The 11,294-nt window shown below is 36.7% G+C and overlaps 1 protein-coding gene across 9 annotated transcripts in view; it reads right to left on the bottom strand.

Moving 5' to 3' along the window:
• RASGRF2 (Ras protein specific guanine nucleotide releasing factor 2) overlaps positions 1-11,294 on the bottom strand; it is a 265,274-nt gene that overhangs the window by 183,349 nt on the left and 70,631 nt on the right. For all 9 annotated transcript variants that reach the window (XM_005557287.4, XM_005557290.5, XM_065546425.2 and 6 more), the window contains exon 2: positions 657-763. In XM_005557287.4, the coding sequence (XP_005557344.2) occupies positions 657-763 (107 nt within the window). The remainder of the gene's footprint in view (positions 1-656; positions 764-11,294) is intronic.

The following is an 11,294-nucleotide window of genomic DNA, read 5'->3' as shown; positions in this document are numbered from 1 at the left end:
GATTGAATCAGAAAACAAAAGAGAGGGACCTGCCCTGCATCTCTTTCAGATTTCTAGTTCCCATTTAAGGCCTTGTACACATCTTTCCACCTTCCTGATGTTTCTTAGGCGGAAGTGAACTCACACTGTTCTATTTCTCTAAATAGAGGATGTCATCACCTTCTTTTGATAACCAAGATGCACAAAGCAGGGTTTACAAATGTAGGCTGGGCTAGGGCCATCTCCCAGCTCTGTGGCTTACTAGCTGTGTGACCTCAGGCAGGAAAACTAACCTTCCAGGCCTCAGTTTCCTTATCTGCAGACAGGGGAATTATAATGCCCCTCTTGCCAACTGTTGACAGGATAAGTGAGTCAATATATTCAATACATTCTGTAATTGGAAAGCACATATAACAACAGTGCCTGGCACATAGGAAGAAATCTATAAAAGTGACTACTACTACTACTTGTTATTATCATTTTATCTACTACCATTAATCTTTAGCTGGAATGTAGCCACGGAAAGCTCAAATAATTATCTCACACATGACTAAGGAGCAGGTACCAGGAGAAAACTCTCTTAGAATTGCAAGTTCTTCCAAAACTACCACCAACAATGATAACCCCAATGCAGGACCCAGACAATTAAGTACCACCCTGGAGGACTGAGCCTATACCTGGCTTGGTGAATGGCCTCCATCCACTCTTTACCATCCTGCTCCTCCTCACAGCGCAGCTCCAGTGGCTTCTGACCTTCATGGCCAAAAAGAACAGTAAAGTAATACTGGAAAGGAAAACAAACACAAAAAGTTTAGTTCTATTTTTCAAGCACAACAGCATAATAACACAGTATTTGCCTACAAAGGGTATATATTTACAAAATACATCAGCGCTTATGCAAATTGTATTTCAAAATGCAACATTTCACTCTTGGTCCAGTCGGCAATGACTTTGCACCTAGAAGATACCACAGACTGCAGCTGAACAGCCCTCAGTTAGGGTCAACCCTTAACATTCCCATTATGTACCTTTCTATATAAGTACAAAAAGAATATTGCACACATTGGGCTATGCAGATAAATGAAAGGTAATATGATATTTTCCAAAAAGTTTTCCTTTTTTGTGGTGTGATAAAGCTGCAGGGACGCATAAGTTTATATCACGGCACTAGCTAATTTTATTATCTATTATCTATTATATTCTATATCTATTCTCCATTCTGGGAAGCAATATGCCTATAATTACGCAGTCCAATTGCTGACATTTGCCTCTTCTGCAACCTTTGCAGATGTCATCAATTGCTTATGTCCCTGTTTTCCCAGAGGTAGCCTTGCAATTGTGTTCAACACAGTATTCCAGAATGCATACTTGACATGGGAAAGGAAATGTAATTGCCATCCTAGGGGTCAATGTGTGATCAGAATTCCTTTTTGGTAGAAGTGTAACATAAGTTATTGTTGGATGAAAGGAACTGGGCTTAAGTAGGGAAAAGACTGACATTTATCAGGGATAAAATAATTTCTCTCATATGAGCCTGATTCATAATCACCAAAAGCTGGAAACAACCTAAATATCCTTTAATAAGTGAGTGAATAAATAAACGCAGTACATCCAAACAATGGAATACTACTCAGCAATAAAAAGAAAAGAATTCTTGATAAAAGCAATAACGTGGAGTAAAAGCATCAGGTTGAATAGAAAAGTCAGTCTCAAAAGGTTACATACTATATACAATTCCTGTTGTGTGATATTCTTAAAATAGGGACAGAGAACAGATCGGGGTTTCCAGAGGTCAGGGGTGGGAGTGTGTGACTATAAAGGAATCACATGAGGGAGCTTAGGTGGTGATAAAATGGTTCTGTATCCTGATTATGGAGGTTACACAAATCCAAGCATGTGTTTACATTCATAGAACTATGCACCAAACAAGGGACAATTTTATACTATAAATACACAGATAAAAATTTGTAAATGGCTTCTCAGGATTCTATAACAGAGATAATCATATAACCAAGATTCAAAGACTCCCAAATTCATGCTAGTTTACTCAACCACTCCGTGTTCCAGCAAAGATAGACATGGAATGGGGAGCTTTACAACAGTAAGCAGAGTCCTCAGATGACAGTTCTAAAGCAGAAATATTTTACAATCATCTTGGAATAATCTGTGTTAAGAAGCAGAGAATTCTCATGTAAAATATGCAGAAATATATATGTATGCTGAGTTTAGAGTGTGCTTTGAATTAGACAAAGTGACAGATGTCTTAAGTTGAAGATGCATTGCCCTTCGACAACATTCACGAATAACAATACACCCAGTAGATCACGATCAGTCAGTAAAATCTCAGACTTTTTTTTTTTTTTTTTTTTTTTTTGAGACAGAGTCTCGCTCTGTCACCCAGGCTGGAGTGCAATGGCATGATCCTGGCTCATTGCAACCTCCGTCTCCCAGGTTCAAGTGATTCTCCTGCCTCAGCCTCCTGAGTAGCTGGGATTACAGGCATGTACCACCACGCCGGGCTAATTTTTGTATTTTTAGTAGAGATGAGGTTTCACCATGTTGGTCAGGCTGGTCTCGAACTCCTGATCTCGTTATCTCCCCACCTTAGCCTCTCAAAGTGCTGGGATTACAGGCGTGCGCCATCGCGCCGCGCCAATCTCAGATATTTTTAAGCTGTAATTGAACACATGGGCTATCTGAAGATTTGCTCTAGCCTATCAAGTTTCAAAATGCTTTAAAACAAGCCACTAGATCCAGAAAAACTAGTAGTGCTCCAGAGTTAATGCTCATCTCTACCCCATTTTATTTCCAAGCCCCTTAGGCTATGTCCTCTCCAAGTTCCTGACCACTGTGAACCGATACAGGGCAAAGCAGTAAACCAAGCTGAGGGAAAATCCCAAACTGGGTGAAATATACATAGCCAAGCTAAAGTAGGGGAGAAGAAAAGGAATCCTCAGGTATAGAAACAAAGGTGAAAGGCAAAGCCATAGCCAAAAGCACAGGAACCAAGGTTCTAACATCCAAGGGGGTGTTCCCCATGGTCTTGGCTCTGTGCAGGGCACCAAGTTGGAGCTAAGATCCATGCATAACATCAGGAACTATGAAGGGTTACCACCTCCGTGTAACAGAGACTAGAAAAACTCTCCCCCAAATCCACTGAACACCAGGAAAATTTCCAAATGAATCAGAAATGTTAATGCTCTATTGTATTGATAATTATTACAATAATATCAAATACTACTTATAATATTACTATCAGTAGTAGTAAGAAATTATAAAGTATCTTATTCCTCTTCTGCTTATTTCCCAACAATTCCATTTCCCTAGTTGAGGAATAGTATCAAGTCACTTAAAAAAATAAAATAAGTTGAGCATGGTGGCTCACACCTGTAATCACACCACTTTTGCAGGCTGAGACAGGAGGATCGCTTGAGCCCAGGAGTTTGAGATCATCCTGGGCAATATAGTGACACCCTGTTTCTTTTTCTTTCTTTCTTTTCTTTTCTTTTCTTTTTTTTTTGAGACCTGTTTCTACAAAAATAAAAATGAAAAAATTGGCTACGTATGGTGCCACACAGCTGTAGTCCCAGCTACTCGGAAGACTGAGGTGGAAGGATTGCTTGAGCCCAGGAAGTCAAGGCTGCAGGGTGCAGTGAGCAGTAATTGGGCCACTGGTCTAGCCTGGGCTACAGAGTGAGACTCTGCCTCAAAACAAACAAACAAAAAGTTAAAGTAAAAAAATTAAGCCATAAGAGTATTTTTTTAAACGAGTGAATGCCACTATACCTCTGAATAGAATGAACTGTCCTAACTAGGACTTGAAATCCAGAAACATTAAGACTAATGATTTGATTACACAAAAATAAAACACTTCTGCATAACAAAACTACTGTAAGCAATGCATAAAGACATGTGACAAACTGGAAAAATATAAGCAATTTGTATAAAAAGGATAATATCATTAATAAATATAATCATGTGGTTTTTCTCCTTAGCCTATACATATGGTAAGTTATATTAATGGATGTACTAATATTTACAACCTCTACAGTTACATTACTTGTATGTACAACGTTCTATGTAGTTCATAAGTTGAAAGATGCATATCCTCTATATTCTGTTTTTTCTTTTTTGATTGATGTTTATATTAATGAGAGCCAGTTTAAAATCCAATGAAATGGAGCACATTACATTTTTTTCCATTTGTTCTGTCAGTTTTTGCTTTATGTGTTTTAATGCATAATATATATTATTGGGTGTGGACAAGTTTAGACCTGCTACATTTTCTAATGAATTAAATATTTTATTGATATAGTGGCCCTCTTTAGCCCAAATTATACACATTTGGCATCATAGTCTAACTTTGTCTTTTGGTTAGTGTTTACATATTATGTCTCTTCTATCACTTTATTTTTAATGTTCTCTTTTTATATTTTAGGTATATCCCTTTTAAATCACTTTTACAGTAACTCAATTTGTAAACATATTTTTGAAATAATTTTAAGCTTATCAGAAAGTTGGAAAAATCAAAATACAGCAAAATGCTAGGAAATCTGTTAATATAACTTACCATATGAATAGGCTAAGGAGAAAATTTTATTATCTGATTCTAAGGAAGAGTCAAATCCTGGTAAAAGCAAAACTTTAAAACTGTTAGAAAGTAATATAAGAGAATATCTTTATGATCTTGGGATGGAAAAGTACTTGTTAAACAAGACACAAAGCCCAAATCATAAAAAAAGATTGAAAATGTTGATTGCATTGAAATTTAAAACTTTTATACAACAAATGATACCCATAAAAGTGAAAGACAAGCCACAGATTTGAAAAACATACTTGCAACAAATTTTACTGATAAAAATTAGTGTCAAGAATATAGGCCAGGCACAGGGGCTCCTCTTGTAATCCCGGCAATTTGAGATGCCAAGGCAGGAGGACTGCTTGAGCCCAGGAGCTTGAGACCAGCCTAAGCAACATAGCAAAGCCTCATCTCTACAGAAAATTTAAAAATTAGCCAGATATGGTGGTATGCACCTGCGTTCTCAGCTGCCTGGGAGGCTGAGGCAGGAAGACTGCTTGAGGGCAAGAGTTTGAGACTGCAGTTTGCCATGGTTCCACCACTGCACTTCAGCCTAAGCAAAATACTGAAACCCCGTTTCTACAAAAAAAAAAAAAAAAAAAAAAGAATATACAAATATTTACAAATCACTATTTTTTTAAACTCAATATAAATACAGGCAAAGGTTATGAACACACCACATCCAGATGATGAGATACAAATGATTAACAAATTTTAAAAGACATTTAATTTTACTCATAATCAGGGAAATGAAAATTAAAAAAAAATAAACAACAGTTCACTTCCATTAGATGGACAGAAATTAAAACACCTGACCATACTAAATGTTGACAAGGAGACAGCACTGGAAAGAATTATATACTATGGTTACACAAATTGGAACAAGTCCTTTGGAAAGCAATTTGACAAAACCTGGTAAAGCTGAAGATACACATATCCTCTCACCTTAGCAATATCACTCCTCCACATGTACCATAAACAATCACATACTGGTACAAGTAAACATATTCACATTTTAGAATTACAAAACAACTGGAATCAATCTAAATGTCCACCAACAGGAGAAAGGACAAATACTACAAGGAGTATCTGTACAATAATATACCATAAAACAATTAAAATGAATAATTAGAGCTACAAAGAACAGCACAAATGAACCAACTCCATGTTGAGCAAAAAATGTTTCTGTATATACAGTATGATATCATTTCCATAAGGCTTAAAACTATGCATATCAAGCTATTTATTTTTAGATACGTACATAGGTAGAAAGATATAAAGAAATACAAGGAAATATAAACAATAAACTGAAGATAATAGGTTTCTCTAGGGGAGAAAGGATAGCAAGAGGTTTCAAGGAGGGGTACATGGGATTTCAACTGAATTTTTTTTCTTAAAAAAAACTTTTTATTTTGATTTTCTTTGTAATCTTTAAAAATTTTCCGAGAGCACAATAAAGACTTCACCTAGGTGCACCTTTTAACATTTTTTGCCTCATTTATATTCATTGTGTAATAAATTTAAAACAAATAACTAAAGATCCATACAAAGGAATATTATCATGAAATTTCAGAAGAGGACTGACAAAAAGAGGATCCTACAAGCTTCCAGAGACAGACAGAAAATAAAGAAGCCACATAAAAAGGATGTGAAATTAGGATAGCATTGAGAGTTGCTGGAAGAAAGTAGAGCAATGCCTTTAATGTCGTGAGGAGAAAAATATATTCAACATAGAATTCTGTATTCAACTAAACTACCAATCAAGTATTAGGACAGAATACATATTTTTTAGCAGCTTGAAAAATATTCCTTGTAGAATCCTGATATGGTTTGGCTGCGTCCCCAACCAAATCTCATCTTGAATTGTAGCTTCCATAATTCTCACGTGTTGTGGGAGGGCCCTGGTGGGAGATAACTGAATCATGGGGGTGGTTTCCCCCATACTGTTCTCATGATAGTGAATAATTCTCATGAGATCTGATAGTTTTATAAATGGGATTTGCCTTGCACAAGCTCTCTCTTTTGTGGCTGCTATGTAAGACATCCCCTTGTTCTTCCTTCATCTTCTGCCATGATTGTGAGGCCGCCTCAGCCACATGGAACTGTGAGTCCATTAAACCTCCTTTCTTTGTAAATTACCCAGTCTCAGGTATGTCTTTATTAGCATTATGAGAATGGACTAATACAAATCCCTTCCTAAGGAAGTTATTGTATATATTCTATTGCAAATAACGGGATTAACTAAGAAATAGGAATACAGAGGGCCCAGGAAACTGTGGTTCCAACACAGGAATGTAACACAGGAAAATATCTGAATGACAGCTGTACAAAAGATCCAGAGAACAATCAGCCCAATTTTGACAAGATGGGAGTATCTGGAAGGGAAGCCACTAGGAATTTAAAAAAACGGATAAAATATCTGGAATAGGTATACAATGTCCCTAAGTATTTGGTGAAAAAATTATAGTTAAGAGTGGCACAGATATATTAAAATATTTATCAAAAAATAAGGACATGCAAACAGAAAACTAAGCAAATTCGATGTGGGGGGTGGCAATTATTAATTCCAGGAAGAAAACATAAACTTATCCGGAAAAGTAAAAGTAAAAATAGTATATTATTTGGGTCTGCAGTGAACTATATTTCCAATGATAGTGTTAATAACAATTAATAACAGTATTTCTATCATAGTGTTAATCAAAATTGCTGATTTTACCAAAATTATTGATATAATCATATATACAGAACAGGAGAGAGGGAGGCAGAAGGTAAGAAGATGGCAGGAGGAAAATAGAGCTAAATCTGCAATGACTATAACAATTCAATAGGAAATACTTAAAATTCATAACCCAAGAAATACCTCTATAAGCATATTATTTTAAAATATGAGGGTAACAGGAAAAGAAAAAAGGCCAATTTGAAAAACATTTCCTTCTAAATTATCCTTTTCATCTAAGTTTTCATTTTTCTTTATAGTATTTGTTGGTACATTTTCTCCATGTTTAATATTATTTGTGCCTTTTTTAAAAAATGGTAATTCTACAAATGTTTTCTGAAATCAGTAGGACTTCCTGATTATTGCTGTTGTTTTTCTGTTTTATTAATTTCTTCTCCATATTCCTTTTATCATCTGTTCTTTGGATATTTGTTCTGTGGTTCTTTTAGCTTCTTGAGTTCAGTGCTTGAGTTCTCAGCTCAAATGTTACTAATTTGCCATGCCCCTTATTCTTTCTTTAACTCCCATAGGATGTACGTTTGAATCCTTCAGTCCACCATCTATATGCCTTAACAACACCTTTACATTCATATTTTCCATTTCTTTATCTCTCTGTTTTCTGTGCGGAATTATCTAAGACTTTCTTCTAATTCACCAATTCTCTATTCAGCTGTAACTAGCATAAACTTAGCCAGTCTACTGAGTTACTTTTTAAATTTATTATTTTTTTAATTGTACTTTAAGTTCTAGGGTACATGTGCACAACATGCAGGTTTGTTACATATGTATATATGTGCCATGTTGGTGTGCTGCACCCATTAACTCGTCATTTACATGAGGTATATCTCCTAATACTATCCCTCCCCCTTCCCCCCACCTCATGACAGGCCCCAGTGTGTGATGTTCCCTGCCCTGTGTCCAAGTGTTCTCATTGTTCAATTCCCACCTATGAGTGAGAACATGCTGTGTTTGGTTTTCTGTCCTTGTGACAGTTTGCTCAGAATGATGGTTTCCAGCTTCATCCATGTCCCTACAAAGGACATGAACTCATCCTTTTTTATGGCTGCACAGTATTCCATGGTGTATATGTGCCACATTTTCTTAATCCAGTCTATCAGTGCTGGACATTTGGGTGGGTTCCAAGTCTTTGCTATTGTGAATAGTGCTGCAATAAGCATATGTGTGCATGTGTCTTTATAGCAGCATGATTTATAATCCTTTGGGTATATACCCAGTAATGGGATGGCTGGGTCAAATGGTATTTCTAGTTCTAGATCCTTGAGGAATTGCCACACTGTCTTCCACAATGCTTGAACTAGTTTACAGTGCCACCAACAGTGTAAAAGTATTCCTGTTTCTCCACATCCTCTCCAGCACCTGTTGTTTCTTGACTTTTTAATGATTGCCATTTAACTGGTGTGAGATGGTATCTCGTTGTGGTTTTGATTTGCATTTCTCTAATGGCCAGTGATGATGAGCATTTTTTCATGTGTCTGTTGGCTGCATAAATGTCTTCTTTTGAGAAGTGTCTGTTCATATCCTTTGCCCACTTTTTGATAGGGTTGTTTGTTTTTTTCTTGTGAATTTGTTTAAGTTCTTTGCAGATTCTTGATATTAGCCCTTTGTCAGAAGGGTAGATTGTAAATATTTTCTCCCATTCTGTAGGTTGTCTGTTCACTCTGATGGTAGTTTCTTTTGCTGTGCAGAAGCTCTTTAGTTTAATTAGATCCCATTTGTCTATTTTGGCTTTTGTTGCCTTTGTTTTTGGTGTTTTAGTCATGAAGTCCTTGCCCATGCCTATGGCCTGAATGGTATTGCTTAGGTTTTCTTCTAGGGTTTTTATGGTTTTAGGTCTAACATTTAAGCCTTTAATCCATCTTGAATTAATTTTTGTATAAGGTGTAAGGAAGGGATCCGGTTTCAGCCTTCTACATATGGCTAGCCAGTTCTCCCAGCATCATTTATTAAACAGGGAATCCTTTCCCCATTGCTTGTTTTTGTCAGGTTTGTCAAAGATCAGATGGTTGTAGATGTGTGGTATTATTTCTGAGGGCTCTGTTCTGTTCCGTTAGTCTATGTCTCTGTTTCGGTACCAGTACCATGCTGTTTTGGTTACTGTAGCCTTGTAGTATAGTTTGAAGTCAGGTAGCATGATGCCTCCAGCTTTGTTCTTTTGGTTTAGGATTGTCTTGGCAATGCAGACTCTTTTTCAGTTCCATATGACCTTTAAAGTAGTTTTTTCCAATTCTGTGAAGAAAGTCATTGATAGCTTGATGGGGATGGCATTGAATCTATAAATTACCTTGGGCGGTATGGGCATTTTCACGATATTGATTCTTGCTATCCATGAGCATGGAATGTTCTTTCATTTGTTTGTGTCCTCTTTTGTTTCGTTGAGCAGTGGTTTGTAGTTCTCCTTGAAGAGGTCATTCACATCCCTTGTAAGTTGGATTCCTAGGTATTCTCTTTGAAGCAATTGTGAATGGGAGTTCATTCATGATTTGGCTCTCTGTTTGTCTGTCATTGGTGTATAGGAATGCTTGTGATTTTTGCACATTGATTTTGTATCCTGAGACTTTGCTGAAGTTGTTTGTCAGCTTGAGATTTTGGGCTGAGACGATGGGGTTTTCTAAATATACAATCATGTCATCTGCAGATAGGGACAATTTGGCTTCCTCTTTTCCTAATTGAATACCTTTTATTTCTTTCTCCTGCCTGACTGCCCTGGCCAGAACTTCCAACACTATGTTGAATAGGAGTGGTGAGAGAAGGCATCCCTGTCTTGTGCCAGTTTTCAAAGGGAATGCTTCCAGTTTTTGCCCATTCAGTATGACACTGGCTGTGGGTTTGTCATAAATAGCTCTTATTATTTTGAGATATGTCCCATCAATACCTAGTTTATTGAGACTTTTTAGCATGAAGGGCTGTTGAATTTTGGCCAAGGTCTTTTCTACATCTATTGAGATAATCATACAGTTTTTGTCTTTGGTTCTGTTTATATGATGGATTATGTTTATTGATTTGCATATGTTGAACCAGGCTTGCATCCCAGGGAGGAAGCTGACTTGATTGTGGTGGATAAACTTTTTGATGTGCTGCTGGATGTGGTTTGCCAGTATTTTATTGAGGATTTTTGTATCAATGTTCATCAGGGATATTGGTCTAAAATTCTTTTTTTGTTGTGTCTCTGCCAGTCTTTGGTATCAGGATGATGCTGGCCTCATAAAGTGAGTTATGGAGGATTCCCCCTTTTTCTATTGATTGGAATAGTTTCAGAAGGAATGGTACCAGCTCCTCTTTGTACCTCTGGTAGAATTTGGCTGTGAATCCATCTGGTCCTGGACGTTTTTTTGGTTGGTAGGCTATTAATTATTGCCTCAATTTCAGAGCCTGTTATTGGTCTATTCAGGGATTCAACATCTACCTGGTTTAGTCTTGGGAGGGTGTAGGTGTCCAGGAATGTATTCATTTCTTCTAGATTTTCTAGTTTATTTGCGTAGAGGTGTTTATAGTATTCTCTGATGGTAGTTTGTATTTCTGTAGGGTCAGTGGTGATATCCCCTTTATCATTTTTTATTGGATATATTTGATTCTTCTCTCTTTTCTTCTTTATGAGTCTTGCTGGTGGTCTATCAATTTTGTTGATGTTTTCAAAAAACCAGCTCCTGGATTCAATGATTTTTTTGAAGGACTTTTTGTGTTTCTATCTCCTTCAGTTCTGCTCTGATCTTAGTTATTTCTTGCCTTCTGCTAGCTTTTGAATGTGTTTGCTCTTGCTTTTCTAGTTCTTTTAATTGTGATGTTAGGGTGTCAATTTTAGATCTTTCTGGCTTTCTCTTGTGGGCATTTAGTGCTATAAATTTCCCTCTACACACTGCTTTAAATGTGTCCCAGAGATTCTGGTATGTTGTATCTTTGTTCTCATTGGTTTCAAAGAACATCTTCATTTCTGCCTTCATTTCGGTATGTACCCAGTAGTCATTCAGGAGCAGGTTGTTCAATTTCCATATAGTTGAGTGG

Source organism: Macaca fascicularis, chromosome 6 (assembly GCF_037993035.2).
Source record: "Macaca fascicularis isolate 582-1 chromosome 6, T2T-MFA8v1.1".
NCBI lineage: Eukaryota > Metazoa > Chordata > Mammalia > Primates > Cercopithecidae > Macaca > Macaca fascicularis.
The sequence above is the reverse complement of the archived record's forward strand: the minus strand, read 5'-3'. Positions and strand labels throughout refer to the sequence as shown.